Below are 20,151 nucleotides of genomic sequence, written 5' to 3'. Positions count from 1 at the left end.
AGTACCGAGCACCCGAGCATGGTAGCGCCCGCTCACCACTAGTTACGAGTACTGAGCATGGTAGTGCCCGCTCATCACTAGTTACGAGTACCGAGCACCCGAGCATGGTAGTGCCTGCTCACCACTAGTTACGAGTACCGAGCATGATAGTGCCCGCTCATCACTAGTTACGAGTACTGAGCACCCGAGCATTGTTGTGCCCGCTCATCACTAGTTACGAGTACCGAGCGTGATAGTGCCCGCTCATCACTGGTTACGAGTACTGAGCATCCGAGCATGGTAGTGCCCGCTCATCACTAGTTACGAGTACAGAGCATGGTAGTGCTCGCTCATCACTAGTTACGAGTACCGAGCGTGATAGTGCCCGCTCATCACTGGTTACGAGTACTGAGCATCCGAGCATGGTAGTGCCCGCTCATCACTAGTTACGAGTACAGAGCATGGTAGTGCTCGCTCATCACTAGTTACGAGTACCGAGCGTGATAGTGCCCGCTCATCACTGGTTACGAGTACAGAGCATGGTAGTGCCCGCTCATCACTGGTTACGAGTACTGAGCATCCGAGCATGGTAGTGCCCACTCATCACTAGTTACGAGTACCGAGCATGGTAGTGCCCGCTCATCACTAGTTATGAGTACCGAGCGTGATAGTGACCGCTCATCACTGGTTACGAGTACTGAGCATCCGAGCATGGTAGTGCCCGCTCATCACTAGTTACGAGTACCGAGCATGGTAGTGCCCGCTCATCACTAGTTACGAGTACTGAGCACCCGAGCATGGTAGTGCCCGCTCATCACTAGTTACGAGTACAGAGCATGGTAGTGCTCGCTCATCACTAGTTACGAGTACCGAGCACCCGAGCATGGTAGTGCCTGCTCACCACTAGTTACGAGTACCGAGCATGATAGTGCCCGCTCATCACTAGTTACGAGTACTGAGCACCCGAGCATTGTTGTGCCCGCTCATCACTAGTTACGAGTACCGAGCGTGATAGTGCTCGCTCATCACTAGTTACGAGTACTGAGCATCCGAGCATGGTAGTGCCCGCTCATCACTAGTTACGAGTACCGAGCATGGTAGTGCTCGCTCATCACTAGTTACGAGTACTGAGCACCCGAGCATGGTAGTGCCCGCTCATCACTAGTTACGAGTACTGAGCACCCGAGCATGGTAGTGCCCGCTCATCACTAGTTCTGAGTACAGAGCACCCGAGCATGGTAGTGCTCGCTCATCACTAGTTACGAGTTCTGAGCACCCGAGCATGGTAGTGCCCACTCATCACTAGTTACAAGTACAGAGCATGGTAGTGCTCGCTCATCACTAGTTACGAGTACTGAGCACCCGAGCATGGTAGTGCCCACTCATCACTAGTTACAAGTACAGAGCATGGTAGTGCTCGCTCATCACTAGTTACGAGTACTGAGCACCCGAGCATGGTAGTGCTCGCTCATCACTAGTTACGAGTACTGAGCACCCGAGCATGGTAGTGCCCGCTCATCACTAGTTACGAGTACTGAGCACCCGAGCATGGTAGTGCTCGCTCATCACTAGTTACCAGTACTGAACACCTGAGCATGGTAGTGCCCGCTCATCACTAGTTACGAGTACTGAGCACCCGAGCATGGTAGTGCCTGCTCATCACTAGTTACGAGTACCGAGCACCCGAGCATGGTAGTGCCCGCTCATCACTAGTTACGAGTACTGAGCACCCGAGCATGGTAGTGCTCGCTCATCACTAGTTACGAGTACAGAGCACCCGAGCATGGTAGTGCTCGCTCATCACTAGTTACGAGTACAGAGCACCCGAGCATGGTAGTGCCTGCTCATCACTAGTTACGAGTACTGAGCACCCGAGCATGGTAGTGCCCGCTCATCACTAGTTACGAGTACAGAGCACCCGAGCATGGTAGTGCCCGCTCATCACTAGTTACGAGTACAGAGCACCCGAGCATGGTTGCGCCCGCTCATCACTAGTTACGAGTATTGAGCATGGTAGTGTCTGTTTATCACTAGTTACGACTATTGAGCATGGTAGTGCCTGCTCATCACTAGTTACGAGTATTGAGCATAGTAGTGCCCGCTCATTGCTACACATTATATGTTATAGTGAATGACGCCAGTCAGAATTACGACTGGTCCCGCCAATAAACAATCCCCCATACGGCTACGTGGATGGAAGAATAAAAAAAGTTATGGCTTTTGAAAGAAGAGAAAAAAACTAAAACACAATCAATGACCCGGTCGTGAAGGGGTTATTGTCCCAAAACTAAAGCCTAATTGGAATTCCTCCATAGCCGGGATTTGCGCAGCTTCTTTCTGCGCAGGGGACATTTCTGTTACCGCTTCTTCCAGGCTCAGAGATTGCAAAGCAGTGACCCCTGATAGGGGCAGCACAATGCACAGGAGCCGTCCTTAGTGAAATAGGGCTTGGCATGTGGGAGGACGGCTCCTGGCTGCTGCTAATCGTCTTGAAAAGCGAGTGTATGAACCTGGAGGAGCTTTACAAGGAGAGGGCAGGGACCTGGCGCCTCCTGGAGTCTGGGGTGCATCAGTCATTCAGCTGCTCCCCATCTGTGCTGTTCTGCTGCTTCCATTGCAGGCAGCACAGTGTGCGGATGAGGACAGCGCAGGCGGCAGCCCCTGTGTGCAGTCATTCGGCTGGTGCTGACACTGCGAGGACTGTGATCAGGGGAGGACTGTGATCAGGCGAGGGCTGGCAGCGGAGATGTCTACACACTGATCTCTGGAGCCGGTGCTGGGACTTTGTGGACATTGATGCCTGGACACTAGTGACAGCGAGCTGAAGACTTGCAGTGGGGACGGTAGAGGACGAACCATCATCATCACTGTCTGCAAACATGAACAGCGCAGACCCCAAGGAATACCTGACCAGGAGGGAGATCCCGCAGCTCTTCGAGGTAAGGCACAGAGCATCCCCTGCCCACCCTGGAGCATGGTACTGTGTTATGTACTTCTATCAAAAACCCACATTGTGCCCAGGAAAATGTATTCTACACATTAAATAAGTCTTATGCCCAATCCTGCGTATTATATAATTGCCAGTATCTGCCACCGTGTTACATTATACTGTGTGTGGTACTTCTGTGCCAATATACACTACTGAGTACCACTATGCAATATAGCTTACCTATACTGCTGTGTAGTGTAGCCCACCCCAGCTTCGTATATACTACCACTATAGTAGTGCAGCTTCCTATATAATACCACTATGATAGCTTCCTATATACTACTGCTATAATAGTGTAGCTTCCCATATAATACCGCTATGATACTGTAGCTTCCTATATATACCGCTATGTCAGTATAGTCTTCCCATATAGTATCGCTATGGTAGTGCGGCTTCCTATATAATACCGCTATGATAGTGCAGCTTCCTATATAATACTGCCATCATAGTGTAGCTTGCTATATAATACGACTATGATGCTGTAGCTTCGTATAAAACATTGCTATAATAGTGCAGCTTCCTATATAATACTGCTATAATAGTGCAGCTTCCTACATAAAGCGCTATGGTAGTGCAGCTTCCTATATTGTATTGCTATAATAGTGCAGCTTCCTATATAATGCTGCTATAATAGTGCAGCTTCCTACATAAAGCGCTATGATAGTGCAGCTTCCTATATTATATTGCTATAATAGTGCAGCTTCCTATATAATGCTGCTATAATAGTGCAGCTTCCTACATAAAGTGCTATGGTAGTGCAGCTTCTTATATTATATTGCTATAATAGTGCAACTTTCTATATAATACCGCTATCATAGTGTAGCTTGCTATATAATATCGGTATGACAGTGCAGCTTCCTATATAATACGACTGATGGTGTACCTTCCTTTAAGACATCGCTATAATAGTGCAGCATTCTATATAATACCGCTATGATAGTATAGCTTCCTATATAATACTGCTATAATAGTGTAGCTTCCCATATAATACCGCTATAGTAGTGTAGCTTCCTTTATAATACCGCTATGATAGTGCAGTGTCTTATATTATATCGCTATTCTAGTGCAGCTTCCTATATAATACCGCTATGATAGTGCAGCTTCCTATATTATATCGCTATTATATTGCAGCTTCCCACATAATACCACAATAGTAGTGTAGCTTCCTATATAATATTGCTATGATAGTGCAGCTTCCTATATTATACCACTGTGATAGTGCAGCTTCCTATATTATAACGCTATGATAGTGTAGCTTCATATATAATACTGCGATGATAGTGTAGCTTCCCATATAATACCGCTATAGTAGTGTAGCTTCCTATATAATACCACTATGGTAGTGCAGCTTTCTATATAATACCGCTATTATAGTGCAGATTCCCACATAATACCGCAATAGCAGTGTCGCTTCCTATATAATACCGCTATGATAGCGCAGCTTCCTATATAGTACCGCTATAATAGTGCAGTTTCCTATGTTAAACCGCTATAATAGTGCAGCGTCCTATGTAATACCGCTATGATAGCACAGCTTCTTATATATTCTGCTATGACAGTTCCTCTATTATTGTACTTATGTAACAATGTATCATTTACAGAATCAATGTAGCTAAACTCCTGTTAAATAGCTATAATGTTGCTTTATCGCCTTCTAGTAAATCTCCTGCTGCTGTAGATTTCCGCTTAGTGTTCAGCAGTTAATACCCAGAGACTCTGAGTAATCCTTGTGCCACAGTGCGCAGCGCCGGTGCCAGTGCAGCATGAAGTGCCATCTGATGCTGCCATTGTATACAGTATATACATCTGCTCCACACTGTGCAGCCGGCGACCGTGCCCACCACATTCTGCCGGTACCTGTGTGAGCAGTAGCCTTTTCCTTGTTGTCTTTGCGCAGGTGGAGTCCAAAATCATTAGGAGAAGACATGTTTGTCTATGGTGTAACCCTGTGATTGTGGTTTATTATGTGCAGAGCATTTAATCCTCAATGTCCACAACAAGAGCTGCGCCAGGACATCCGGAAGGTGCCAGTGTGCCGGATGTCCCAGGCCAGTAATTGGGAGGAATATTTCCCATAGTCTGGAGCATCTGAATGATGGGGTTAGGCTGCAGGTTATATGCACTTATGTCTACATAACATGTAGATACTCAAAAACTAAGAATAAAAAACAACTTCACTGTACAACACCAATAGGAACAGAACTTTCCCCAAAATATCAAGGGAGGTGTACGCTGTGTTGAATTCAGAACTCCAATGGCCGTGAATAGAGATCCGCACAGGCACCACTCCTGTCACTGCAGCGGGGATACCAGTCTCAATGGAGGGCCCTCATTCTGGAGATAAGTATGACCTGTTTCAGTGAGACAACCCCTGATAAATAGAAAATCTGGGAAATAATGTGAAGGTCCAGGCACAGAAACCTATCACTATGCAACAATGAAAATCAGGATGGTGAGACTCCTGGCAACTCTTGCTGGAGCTCTAATGACAACATTGTCACTCAGCCTTTCCAGGAACTGATAATAAATAACTGAATGTTTAACGCTTTTTATCTTTTAGCTTTTTTATGTTTTGGGGGGTTTTTTTCTGCTTGAAAACCACAGCAGAAATGAGGTCCTAATTGGTGTTAATTTACTTTATCTCGGTGGGGAAAAAAACTGCAGTAAAATGCTGGAAGAATCAACATGATGTGTCTGAAAATAATCACAAGTAAAAACAGAAACACATTATGTCAGTGGATTATGGAAACGTACTCATTCTGCTGCTACTGTAAAACCTAAAAAACAATCAAGTGGGAAAAACGCATCAAAAGCAGTTTTTGTGAACAAGCACTAATACTGGCAGAAGGGGAAACGTTCTGTTTTTTGGTGGAGACGCTGCTCCTGATAGAGATGGTTTCACATAAGTTCTGGGGTCACTAACTTGAGAACCTGCCATAAGTATGTGAGTCTGAATATGGGACCTTAACTGATCTCCAGGACAGGGATCCCTCCAACCGCCAACCTGTCTGCTCGGGCAGTCACTATCCGCCACGTGATGAGTGAATTCACTTCTGTAGGAGTTATAGAACCTGTTTGATTATGGTGGGGAGACCCCTTTAATGGCAGAGATGATGGCGACTGCTGTGCTGTAAGGTGTTGTGTTCACTGAACCCGCACAGTGGCACGCGGCTTCCGGACTGGTGGGCACTCCATGGGCCAGCGGATTACAGTGGCTTCTGGAGAAGAATATTGTTTACCATGAGGGTATAATTCCAAAGGAAATCCCTTCTTCCATCTCTGGGACGTGTATATACCTTCTTCCATCTCTGGGATGTGTATATACCTTCTTCCATCTCTGGGACGTGTATATACCTTCTTCCATCTCTGGGACGTGTATATAGCTTCTTCCATCTCTGGGACGTGTATATACCTTCTTCCATCTCTGGGACGTGTATATACCTTCTTCCATCTCTGGGACGTGTATATACCTTCTTCCATCTCTGGGACGTGTATATACCTTCTTCCATCTCCATCTCTGGGACGTGTATATACCTTCTTCCATCTCTGGGACGTGTATATACCTTCTTCCATCTCTGGGACGTGTATATACCTTCTTCCATCTCTGGGACGTGTATATACCTTCTTCCATCTCTGGGACTTGTATATAGCTTCTTCCATCTCTGGGTCGTGTATATACCTTCTTCCATCTCTGGGACGTGTGTGTACCTTCTTCCATCTCTGGGACGTGTATATACCTTCTTCCATCTCCATCTCTGGGACGTGTATATACCTTCTTCCATCTCTGGGACGTGTATATACCTTCTTCCATCTCCATCTCTGGGACGTGTATATACCTTCTTCCATCTCCATCTCTGGGACGTGTATATACCTTCTTCCATCTCTGGGACGTGTATATACCTTCTTCCATCTCTGGGACGTGTATATACCTTCTTCCATCTCTGGGACGTGTATATACCTTCTTCCATCTCTGGGACGTGTATATACCTTCTTCCATCTCTGGGACGTGTATATACCTTCTTCCATCTCTGGGACGTGTATATACCTTCTTCCATCTCTGGGACGTGTATATACATTCTTCCATCTCTGGGACGTGTATATACCTTCTTCCATCTCTGGGACGTATATATGTCCCTGGTTATGTGACTCCTATAACCACCATAGGGCTATAATTTATGGCTTTGTGTTATTGGTCCTGGTCTCATATCACTTTTATAACCCATCTTATACCCTCCGCAATAACACAGCAGCGTACGATTATAACTTATCCCGCTCCCGTCTCGCCTCCCCCGGCGGATTAGTATAATTCTGTGCTGTAATACCATAATGTCACACTACAGCCCGTACTATGGCGGTCCTATGGTACAGTACGGCCCCTGCAGCCTCTAAATATAGCGTTATAATGCGTCCATATCATTAAGTCCTTTCTGTGCCATTAGTATCGTATAGTCCACCCATTCTCCACCATGAATAGAGTAATGGGGTCTCATTGTCGGTTTTCCGTTACTGGCCGCACCGTCAGACGGTTTACCAGGGACACGGCACTTATAAATTCTTCCTCGCTTTCCATCTCTTATCGTCACTCGCTGTCAGGAACACAAGAGCAAAGTCAAGATTTCTCTACTTAATTGCAAGCTCTAAGACTGGATCAATGGCTTAGTGAGGTCAATGTACCTGTGCAGGGAGGGGTGTACTTACAGAGGGTGCAGATGCATCGGAGACCCGGAGCCCAAGGGGCCCAAAATATCCTCCAGGACCGCAACACTATCAGTCCCCACAATGGCGTTAGTTGGGCGTCTCATTGCTCACCCCCTGCCATTCCTGCATGGCCTCTCCATTGACACCTCTTGTGTTTTAGTCGGCTACGGTATGTTACCGCTGCAGACAATCACTGGGCTCAGCGGTCTTGTAATGATTGTGGATTGCCTTGTGATTGCAAATTTTAAGCTACATACTTTGATTTTATCAATGTCAATATTGTAGAAGAGGTGACTCTACAAGACAGAACGTCGACCAGACTCGAGATCACGTCTTGGGTCTTGTAGAATCCGTGTAGGGAGCTTGGTTTGTTCGTAAAGCCGGAAGAAGCCCAAGAGATACCTGAGCATCTCTTGGCAACTGGTCTGTGAGAATTGGATATTCATGCTGCCCGTTTTTTCCTGAACCACATCCCTTGACTGGCAATGTTTGGTCTAGATATTGTACCAGACTAGGACATGTTTCTCCCCCTTTTGGACCCAGCAGAAGCTCGTCTTCCACCCATCTGCTGATCATCAGTATTCTCTTGGTGCTTAAATACTCCCATCTCCCCTGAACTGGTACTGGTAATATTATTCAGTTTGTTCTAGCCCTGGATGCAAGTAGGTGGCTTGCTCTCATCTGTAGTATCGTTGCTGAAGCTTTACAAAACTCCTGTCTGAGTCCTCTATAGATAAGTAGTTCATCCTCCTTGTGTCTTCCTTTAGTGTTTAGTGTGGTTGATGAGAAGCTCATCCCACCCGTTCCCTATTCAGGGTCCAGCACTAGGAATACCTAGGGTCAGGTGTCCGGCTCAGCGCATAGGTGCAGAAACTATCTAGGGTGGTGAAGGACCAGCGATAGGTTTGGTCAGGGGTCACAATCTCCCCCTTCCCTAGACGCAGGGGTCCCCTTCCCATTTGCTGCTCGCTTGATACTTCCCTATAGCTAGTGGGACATTGGGTCCGTGCGCTGTCAGGTCTGTACAACACAGACTGCACACAGACCAAACAGCCTAACAAGTGCACCGAGGATTCAGTCCGGTACCAGAGGTAAAATCTGCAGCATTTCCACATCAAAATTAGCATTCAAGACGTTCTGCATGAAAAATTGACGAAACTTCGCTCGCTGCCTCATATTGCAAATCCCAAAGGCAGAGTCTCAGAAAATCCGCTGTGTGTAAATCATCTCCGAAGGATCTCCAAGAGTGGATAAGGATATCAGTAAATACATGGCGTCTGCGGAGGTGATCGAATTCCCAACGCAAAGTGGTGACTATGATAATCCGCGATGCAGGTCGCTGTTAATAATTCTGCACCTTGTGGATGAGACTCTAATGAATCCATCTACACAGCCAATACAGTAATCCAGAGCAGATGTTTCCAGCATTTCCATTACATCTGCATACTTTAAGGGGGTTTTACATAAAATGTAATATATAAAGCTGTGTGTGTGTGTGTGTGTATATGTATGTCCGCTAAAGGAATCCGGACCGTCGCATTTACAATCACGAAATTTTGCATAGACACCCCATGTGACTCAGGGAACGTCATAGACTATGTTTTGATGGGAAAATTTAACCCCGCGCTTTACAGTTGCTCTCCAAAAAACCTGCCTCCATTAAAGTCAATGGAGCTGCGAGCTATAAGTTATTAATAGCAACTGTGAGTGGTTGCTATAGGAACAAAATAAATCGTTAGTATAAGAAGCTTATGTGTGAGGTAATAAGATATTGGTGGGGGGACAGAGAGAGAGACAGACGGACTCAGACAGGGAAAGAGAGCGAGACAGGGAAAGAGGCAGACAGTCAAAGAGACAGAGGCAGACAGACAAACAGGGAAAGAAACAGGCAGACGGGGAACGAGACAGACCGGGGAGTGAGACAGATGGGGGAAGAGACAGACACACAGAGACAGACAGGTAAAGAGACAGACACAGAGACAGACAGACAGAGACTGGGAGAGAGACAGTTACTATCCTGGGCAATGCCCGGGTACTACGGCTAGTAAATAATAAAGCTTCACTATATTCCCCTCTTCCATCCCTGCTGCTCCAGTGTTGATGTGCGGCACATAATCACTGCAGCAAGTAAGCAATCACATGACCGCTGCAGCTAGTCTCTGACCTCGCTGGTCATGTGCTATATATGCAGGTATCACTAATGAGGCAAGTGATTGGCTGCAGCGGTCGTGTAAATTATGTGGCGACTGTAGGCATAGTCAAGTGAGGACCACTGATTGAAGAGGGGAGGGAATTTTACTAATTGCCCATGTCCTGCTTTCATCTACTTTTTAATGAATGTGAAACAATCCCTGCCATAATGACATTATCCACGCCGTTGCTTTTGCCCGGTATTTCAGGAGCCTTCCGCAGTATGTCTTTTTCTCATAACTGTCGATACTGCGATCTTACTAATAAGGCCCTGTAGGCATATCTTCCCCGACAGCAGGGATCCAGCGCTGGTGTAGCTCCGCGCCTGGGGCTGATGGCATCTCAGAGTAATGCAGGATTTAATCATAGGTCTCATGCTGTAGAATAGAAATTTACTGTCAGGTGAATCAGGTACCTATCTGACCATGCTGTCAGTCCCTTCAAGCCTGATATTGTGTAAACTTTCCAAGAGTTTCCCGAAGCTGAAGTGAACGGCCAACTTTTACCACCATCTTCTTATAAGTTCCAGTAATCTATTCTGATTAGTATTTTACAAACTATTTTGCATAGAAAGATTTAGAGAGGTGATGTCACGCTAGGTACGGGGAAGTACTAAGAGCACAGCGAAAGGGAAGGGAATGGAAACCCTGTGTCTAGGGAAAGGGAAGATGATGACCCCCTGACCAAACCTACTACTGGTCCCTGCGGTTCCTCACCACCCTAGATAGGTTACGCACCTATGCGCCGAGCCGGATACCTGACCATAGGTATCCCTAGTGCTGGGCCCTAAATAGGAAACGGATATGATGAGCTCTTCGTCAACCCCACTAAACAAATATAGAAGACACAGGACAAACAGGGTAAAAGCATGAACTACTTACAGTACCTAAAGAATACTCAGGTAGAGGTTCAACAGAGTTTTCAGCAAAGATACCACAGAGGAGTACAAGCCACCTGCTTGCAACCAGAGCTTGAATAAACTGAAGAATATCACCAGCACCAGTCCAAGGAAGGAAGGAAGGGGTATTTTAAGCACCAAGATAATGCTGATGATCAGCAACTGGGTGGAAGGCGACCTCCTGCTGGGTCCAAAGGGGAGAGAGATTAATCCAGCAATAAATACTGACAGCAGGAATAATGGAAAGTCAGCAAGCATTCTGTAGAGCCAGACACTGTGACCTTCTCTGTCCAGAAACCACATGACTGTGTCACCTGTGACACACCCATAACAGGTGAAGAGTCACACACATAGATCAGTACTGCTGCTAGAAAGTGTTGTATCTCATCCCAGTGCTGGATTCACAGCAGCACTGCTCACTATGTCCCTGCTGTTGCAGCCTTCTAGTATGTTGTCCCACTATGGAGCTGGATTCACAGCTACCCTGCTCAGTGCTGATGTATAATATCCTCCATGTAGCTACTGCTTCTGAACAAGTGCACCAAAGAGACAGGAGAGCAGGAATCCCTCATGTCCGTGTGTGCTGTGTATGGGAGACATCATGGCAGCTCATCTCCATACACTAGCTCAGAGACAACTAAAACTTAGGAAAATTAGAATGGCAATACTGTTATTAATGTTCAGGCACGTGATTGTTTAATCTGAACAGTCACCTGAAATTACACATGTGCTTTGAAAAAAAAAAACTAAACACCAAGAAATTTGTTAGTATTAATTCTCACTCATGGTTGCAGCTTGTCCTTCTATGATGATGTCTCACCTATTGTTTCCGACTTCTGCCACCAATCGCTGGCCTCGGTAGTCACAGTAATCACTAAAACTAGTGATTGGTTGCAGTGGTAACTAACAATGACATAATTGCCTAACCTACTGGAATGTCTAGTGAAGAAAAAGTTGCAACCTCCTACAAGAACAAACCAATGTCCGGGACACTGCAGAAGCCTACTGGACCCTCCCTCTGCGCAGTGCCCCTGCATCATCAGGCTCCACATGCACATTCAGGGGGTTGGAAATTGATTGTGGCAGGAAAATAGCCCATAAAAGGGGTTGTGGTCATGGCAAAAATTTTGTGTGTCACAGTGTTAAGACTCCTGCAAGACCATTTCAAAAAGTTGCCTAGTAGAAGGATAAACGTAAAGTCATCACCACGGGATCGGCAAGGAGCCCGGGAGTGGTAGCCTGGGAGTGGTAGCCCGGGAGTGGTAGGTGGTAGCCCTGGAGTGGTAGCCCTGGAGTGGTAGCCCGGGAGTGGTAACACTGGAGAGGTAGCCTGGAAGTGGTAACACTGGAGAGGTAGCCCGGGAGTGGTAGCCCTGGAGTGGTAGCCCTGGAGTGGTAGCCCGGGAGAGGTAGCCTGGGAGTGGTAACACTGGAGAGGTAGCCCGGGAGTGGTAACACTGTAGAGGTAGCCCGGGAGTGGTAGCCCTGGAGAGGTAGCCCGGGAGAGGTAGCCTGGGAGTGGTAACACTGGAGAGGTAGCCCGGGAGTGGTAACACTGGAGAGGTAGCCCGGGAGTGGTAGCCCTGGAGAGGTAGCTCTGGAGTGGTAGCCCGGGAGTGGTAGCCCTGGAGAGGTAGCTCTGGAGTGGTAGCTCTGGAGTGGTAGCTCTGGAGTGGTAGCTCTGGAGTGGTAGCCCGGGAGTGGTAGCCCTGGAGAGGTAGCTCTGGAGAGGTAGCTCTGGAGAGGTAGCCCTGGAGAGGTAGCTCTGGAGTGGTAGCTCTGGAGTGGTAGCTCTGGAGTGGTAGCTCTGGAGTGGTAGCCCGGGAGTGGTAGCCCTGGAGAGGTAGCTCTGGAGTGGTAGCTCTGGAGAGGTAGCTCTGGAGAGGTAGCTCTGGAGAGGTAGCCCTGGAGAGGTAGCTCTGGAGTGGTAGCTCTGGAGTGGTAGCTCTGGAGTGGTAGCACGGGAGTGGTAGCCCGGATGTGGTAGCCCGGGAGTGGTAACACTGGAGAGGTAGCCCGGGATTGGTAACACTGGAGAGGTAGCACTGGAGTGGCTAATCCACCAGCATGGTGTCATTCATGAGTTTGCAAAGATGTCAGATGTAGAGATGTGAACAGGCGCCTACTTCCATTATATGTCGCTTCAGATACGACTAGTCACATTGATGACCACCGCTGCCATTGGCAAGAATTTCTGTAGTCACCCAGATCAACCAATGAAGAGTCCCATTCTATAGTGGCCATACATCGCCCCTCTTAATATGGTGCACGACCCTTCGTCACGTTTCCGATCCTGATCATTAGGTAGATCTCTGTATTGACCCTGTATATATGTATACCTAGTAATTGGGTCACGCCTAAGGCTTGTTTTTCTGGACTTTTTACGCCTCACAATCACCGCTAACCCAGAAATGTCAACTCTGATATGTGCTCTTCAGTCTGAGCTACAATGAAATACCTTCTCCACGACGCTGTGCCACATCCGCACATCGACAACCAAGACAAAGACGAGCAGAATCAAGTATCCAAGGTCACTCAGCTGTTACTACGGAAAAGGCAGCGTGGAGTAGAAATTGCAAATACAAGAAAATGGATCAGATAATCAGTGCATGTCTACAATGTGAAATTACCATTACTGAAAAGATAGAAAACTGAGCATGTCAGTACGACAATAGACAAGGTCCCTATGGAGCGGTAAGTATCTGTGTGCCGCTTTATGGTGTGTCTGTAAATTGCCAGATTGTTGGCACGATTACTATGGGGATAGTAGGAAACTAGGGGTCCTAAGCTGACCTTCTAGCTAGGGGGCCCTATGCTACCCCTAATCTCAGGAATACCCCTAAAGGTGGAGATGTCTGAGTCTCCTTCCTGGCCCTGTTCCTGAGCAGCCCTAATCTGATACCCCTCACCTAGGGGTGACTGGGACAGAAGTGAGATTAAACCCACAAAAATAGGCAGACACAGCATGCACTTACAGAGGTACAAGACAATAAAAGATATAGAAGAAAACGTGCAGTGAGGAAACAACAAGACGATGGGTAACGACAACCACTCCAAGCAAAAAGCAACACAGTCTGGCACACCAAAATACACAGACTAACACAGTGTAATATAAGGCTCGCATAGGTAGAAGATTTCATCCAGCTTAAATATGAGAGGAGCAACTATGATTGGCTTCCTAACGTGATCAAAGGAGCCTATGGCCGGAGTTACACTTGTGAGTGACTCGCACCGCATCACCCTGCACGGCCTGTCACTCTCCAGACAGGAGCATCTCAGCTGCATAGAAATACATGCAGAAGAGCGTGCGGCCATGCCGGCTGATGTGATGCGAGACTCGCATGAGTCGCTTGCAAGTGTGACTCCAGTCTAACAAGCAGGCTAGAAGAGGTTAACTCTTGCGAGCCTGACTATGACCGAGCACACAGCAGGTCGAAACTAGAGTCAGCCTGTATTGATCAGAGAAACCATCGGGTCGGAGTGTCAGAATCTGCAGTGTGAACAGTGTCTGATGCCGCCATGACAGTCGGGGAAGTTCGTGCAAAACTCCATGTGACAATCCTCATGAAAGCAAAGTGTCTCAAGTAGATTATCACAGTGAGGCTATGTTCACATTTCCGTTGTTTAGGATCAGTCACAATCCGTCGCTCTGATAAACAACGCAATCCGTTTAGCGGATTCCGTTGTTTCCCATAGACTTGTATGAGCGGCGGATTGCGACTGATGCCTTTGCGTTGCATCCGCCACTCGACTGATCGGTCGTGGAACAACTGACCGTCGGGTGGCAGGAACGCAGCATGTAACGTTTTTTGAGCAGCGGAATCATTTTGTTTTCACTGCGCATGATCAGATCTTGTGTTTAATCATTCAAATCAATCTCTCTCTTTCTCGGCGGCCGAACGATCAGCTGATCTCCCGGCGGCCGGCTTCTGTCAGCGATCAGCTGATCTCCCGGCGGCTGGCTTCTGTGCGATCAGCTGATCTCCCGGCGGCCGGCTTTTGTGAGCGATCACCTGATCACCCGGCGGCCGGTTTCTGTGAATGATCAGCTGATCTCCCGGCGGCCGGCTTTTGAGAGCGATCAGCTGATCTCCCGTCGGCCAGCTTTTGAGAGCGATCAGCTGATCTCCTGGCAGCCGGCTTTTGAGAGCGATTAGCTGATCTCCTGGCGTCCGGCTTCTGTGAGCGATCAGCTGATCTCCCGGCGGCTGGCTTCTGTGCGATCAGCTGATCTCCCGGCGGCCGGCTTTTGAGAGCGATCAGCTGATCTCCCGTCGGCCAGCTTTTGAGAGCGATCAGCTGATCTCCTGGCAGCCGGCTCTTGAGAGCGATTAGCTGATCTCCTGGCATCCGGCTTCTGTGAGCGATCAGCTGATCTCCCGGTGGCCGGCTTTTGAGAGCGGTCAGCTGATCTTCTGGCGGCCGGCTTCTGTGAGCGATCAGCTGATCTCCCGGTAGCCGGCTTTTGAGAGCGGTCAGCTGATCTTCTGGCGGCCGGCTTTTGAGAGCGATTAGCTGATCTCCCGGCGGCCGGCTTCTGTGAGCGATCAGCTGATCTCCCGGCGGCTGGCTTCTGTGAGCCATCAGCTGATCGTTCTCTCTCGTTTTTATTCTGAAATCATTTCACCAATAAAATCCGCTTTCTCATGACAATTCCATTTCTTGTCACCCGTTGTACAACACATCAGTCACAAGCGTCAAGCAACGCAAGTGACTGATGCCAAAAAACGGAAATGTGAATATAGCCTAATCTGACATTCAAGGCAACTTCTATACTCATGGATTCTGCAGGAAATCGGCCTCAGTGAATCAAAATGGTATAATACAAATATATATACTGAGCAGTGCAGCCGTGAATCCAGCACTGGAGTTAAATACATTTGCTAGAAGCTGCAGCACCATTTGCTTGTTTCTGTCAGGTCTCGCGCTGTACTGAGTGCTCCTCGCTTGTCCTCACTCCACTCTGCATAGCGTCTGTCTTGTTTTCTCCAGTGTTTCAGATTGATTGTCAAACTCAGTAGGATGGAGAAGTGGCTCATAAGTGGAGAAAGAGGCAGATTTGCCTAATAAAACATATTACAAAGTTTCTTACATTCACTTTTACTACTGATTTAGGCCAACTTTGATGAAATGAAATGACTTTGACCATTTACACCATTATTCCAGGCCTTAACTTGAGCTTCATCAGTCTTTGGTGCACATTGTTTCCAGGTGCGGATGAGGCTTTCCTGCCCATTTGCTTATGTTTTGGTTGGTTACATTATTGATCCAGCAACATTGTGTAGACGAGAACAAAAGACGGGCAATGATTTGGTTACCAACAGGACCCAGACCGGGGCGATACGGATAATACCGGAGGATCCACACTTGTAATGACTGCCCAGAAGGGAACTCGCTAATGATCAGGGGAAGAGGCGGTGAGGACGCATCATGTGCACTCACACTGTAAACACCGAGGAAACTGCTAATTAGGAGGAATGAAGTCGAGAAACCTAATAAGATGGCAGAATAGTGCAGGGTTCATGTTTGGAAGGAGATTATGTTTATTTTAATTATTAATGGTTATCTCCAGCGTTAATCCTCAGCTTTTCGCCCGGCGTTCCTCTGCAGAAAATTGGCTTTTAGTAAAAGCTTTTTGATTTTCTGATTGAAATCCACACACTTGTATGGGGGCTGGACGGAGAATCCTCTCCACAGTGAAGACATGGCTCGGAGCTGTATTGTTGACCGAAGCGCGTTGTCTTGTTTGCTGTGCTGGTTCACTCATTACAATGCACAAGGTGGCTTGTTGTTCCTTCTGTATATTAATAATGAGCTGTGCAGTCCACCCCGTATGGATTGTGTGTGCATACATTTATTAGAGGGAAATGGATATAAACATGATTGATGTCGGCAATGAGCTCTACTGTGCCCAGGATCATCGAGGTCACATCAGCTAGATGCTCATCTAGGTGGGCCTGGAGGAGAAAACGAAAAACTAGGAGACATTGGCACCTAATGATCAGGCCTAGAGATGGATAGTTAATTTAAGTGTTAGACTGGGAGCAGTCATCCAAGATGGTGATAGCTCAACGAGAGGCCAAGAGAAATGCTGAAAACGGCCGTCAAATTAAACCTGCCAAGAGAGGCTGGAGAGGGTGATCTGTCACTGAAAATGGGGACTAGTTATGTGCCGCTTCCTTCTTGGTGACTTAACCAACATGGCAGAATACCGTGAACTAAGTTATAGATGCTCGGCATGTAGAGAGAGCCCGAAGTGACTCCTGAAGCATTTGATTGTTCCAGCTTGCTTGTACTAAGACTGCCTGTGGTGAGAGAATGTGACCTGAGACAGCAGTGCCTTCTAACAGTATAGCCATCAAGCTCAGTGTTTCTTAGTGGTGTAACCACCAAGCACAGTGCCTCCTCGTAGTATAACCTCCAAGCTCAGTGTCTCCTAGTAGTGTAACCATCAAGCACAGTGCCTCCTAGTAGTATAACCACTAAGCTCAGTGTCTCCAAGTAGTGTAACCACCAAGCGCAGTGTCTCCTAGTAGTGTAACCATCAAGCGCAGTGCCTGCTAGTAGTATAACCACTAAGCTCAGTGTCTCCAAGTAGTGTAACCACCAAGCGCAGTGTCTCCTAGTAGTGTAACCACCAAGCGCAGTGCCTCCTATTAGTATAACCACTAAGCTCAGTGTCTCCTAGTAGTATAACCACCAAGCTCAGTGTCTCCTAGTAGTGTAACCACCAAGCTCAGTGTCTCCTAGTAGTGTAACTGCCAAGCACACTACCTTCTAAAAGAATAACTGCAAAGCTCAGGGCCTCCTAATAGTATAACCACCAAGCTAACTGCCTTCTAATAGCATAGCCATCAAGCTCAGTGCCTCTTAGTAGTATAAACGCCAAGCTCAGTGCTTCCTAGAAGAACAACTGCCAATCTCAGTGCCTCCTAATAGCATAGCCAACAAGCTCAGTGCCTCCTAGTAGTATAAATGCCAAGCTCAGTGCCTTTTAGAAGAACAACTGTCAAACTCCGTGCCTTCTAATAGCATAGCCATCAAGCTCAATGCCTCATAGTAGTATAACCGCCAAGCTTGGTTATTCCTAGTAGTATAAGCATCGAGGTCAGTGACTACTAGCAGTATAACTGCCAAGCTCAGTGCCGTCTAATAGCATAGCCATCAAGCTCAACGCCTCCTAGTAGTATAACCGCCAAATTCAGTGATTCCTTGTAGTATAACCATCAAGCTCAGTGCCTCCCAGAAGAATAACTGCCAAGCCCAGTGCCTCCTAATAGCATAGCCATCAAGCTACGTGTTTCCTAGCAGTGTATCTGCCAAACTCAGTGCCTGCTGGTAGAATATTCGCCAAGCTTAGTGTCTCCTAGTAAAGTAACCGCCAAGCACAGTGTCTCCTTATAGTATGGAATTACAAAGCGATCTGCATTCATCTGTTGGTGTGGTGCTCAAGGAAGGTAAAGGGTGAAAAATCAGACAAATCCCGGTACTCATGAAAGATATAAGCTTATATCTTTATTACTTTACACTCATACAAATGAACATTTCAGTCCATCCTGAGCTTGGCACAGCAGTGGAAAACTGGAGATAGGCTGAAACATTAATGATATAAGGTTATACCTTCCACGTGTGCTGGAACTTCTCCTTGTAGTGTAACTGCCAACTATCACTAAGGACAATATCTGCCAGGAGTTTGTATGTTCTCCCCGTGTTTGTGTGGGTTTCCTCTGGGTTCTCTAGTTACCTTTCACACACAAAAGACATAGATATAGAAAAGATTGTGAGCCCCAGTGGTAATCACGTCTGTAAAGCGCTGTGGAATTAATCTATACTGAATAAAAATAAATAAATGCAATATATCCAAGTAGTGTAACTGCCAAGGTCAGTGCCTTCTTGCAGCATAACCGCCAAGCTTCGTGTCTCCTACTAGTGTAGTTGCCAAGCTCAGTTGCCTCCTGGTAGCGTAACTGTCAAGGTCTATGCCTCATGATAGCATAACCGTCAAGCTCAGTGACTCCTGGTAGTTTAACCTCCAATTTGGTGCCTCCTACTATCATAACCGCTAAGCTCAGGGCCTCCTGGTAGCGTAACAGACAAGTTCAGTTTCTCTTGGTAGCATACCCGTCAAGCTGAGCGTCTCCTAGTAGTATAATTGTCATGCTCAGTGTCTCCTTGTAGCATAAGCAAAAAGCTTAGCATGTCCTGGTAGTGTAACCACCAAGCTCTGTGCCTCCTAGTAGTGTAACCACCAAGCTCAGTGCCTCCTAGTGTAACCACCACGCTCAGTGCCTCCTAGTAGTGTAACCACCAAACTCAGTGCCTCCTAGTAGTGTAACCACCAAACTCAGTGCCTCCTAGTAGTGTAACCACTAAGCTCAGTGCCTCCTAGTATTATAACTGAAAAGCTCAGTGCCTCCTAATAATGTAACAGCCAAACTCAATGCCTCCTAGTAGCATAACCGCCAAGGTGCTGTAACCGCCAAGATCAGCGCCTCCTGGTGTTGTAACCGCCAAGCTCAGTGCCTCCTGGTGTTATAACCACCAAGATCAGCGCCTCCTGGTGTTGTAACCACCAAGCTCTGTGCCTCCTGGTGCTGTAACCACCAAGCTCCGCGCCTCCTGGTGTTGTAACCACCAAGCTCAGCGCCTCCTGGTGCTGTAACCACCAAGCTCCGTGCCTCCTGGTGCTGTAACCACCAAGCTCAGCGCCTCCTGGTGCTGTAATAGCCAAGTTCAGTGCCTCCATGCTGCTCTGTATCCATTCACCTCATGTTTCCTTTGAGAGACAGTAACTAACCACATTAGTTACCTGCCGAATCTAGGATAAAAGCCACATACATATCCTTACCTAAGCCGGCTATACGTCAGCATCTGTAAGGAGCTATTGAGCTATTATTTTCTGTGTATAGGTGTGTGTGTGTGTATATATATATATATAATATATATTGTGAAGTATCAACCGGCTGTATTACAAAGGACCGGTATGTTTTGCAGAAGCGTGGGTGCTCTGCAATGTGAAGTTGGCTGGGACCTGTGGTTCCACAGGATTGCATTACATGCAGGGCCATGGAAGGGTGTGTGATGCTGATTACACACTCCTTACCACCTGTGGGTGGGGCACCAGGGGTTAAAGCAATCCTGTCTCTGAACCTGGGTGGAGTGTGTCTAGGGCAGTCTAGAGAGAGACTGGCTCTAGACTTCTAGTGTGTGTGCTGGAGACGAGTGAGAGCAGAGCAGGGAGCTCTGGATGTATCAGCCTGTGTGGAGGCTGAACACAGGGCTCTGAAATTGAGTCTGAGTTGAGACTGAGGTGAGTGCAGCCAGGCCAGGGCTGCAGGGCCGAATCTCTCCTGGAGGAGAGACAGACAGGGGTCTGCAGAGGGCCCTGGGTGCTGGA

At 47.4% G+C, this 20,151-nt stretch overlaps 1 protein-coding gene across 1 annotated transcript in view; it reads left to right on the top strand.

Annotated features, from left to right (window-relative positions):
* The first annotated feature begins 2,350 nt into the window (after window positions 1-2,350).
* AK5 (adenylate kinase 5) overlaps window positions 2,351-20,151 on the top strand; it is a 187,650-nt gene continuing 169,849 nt past the window's right edge. The window contains exon 1 of the mRNA XM_075320281.1: window positions 2,351-2,918. Coding sequence (XP_075176396.1) covers window positions 2,859-2,918 — 60 coding nt within the window. The 5' untranslated portion in view covers window positions 2,351-2,858. The remainder of the gene's footprint in view (window positions 2,919-20,151) is intronic.

Source organism: Anomaloglossus baeobatrachus, chromosome 8 (assembly GCF_048569485.1).
Source record: "Anomaloglossus baeobatrachus isolate aAnoBae1 chromosome 8, aAnoBae1.hap1, whole genome shotgun sequence".
In the NCBI taxonomy this organism is placed as follows: Eukaryota; Metazoa; Chordata; class Amphibia; order Anura; family Aromobatidae; genus Anomaloglossus; species Anomaloglossus baeobatrachus.
Note: the sequence above shows the minus strand (reverse complement) of the source record. Positions and strands in the feature narration are given on the sequence as shown.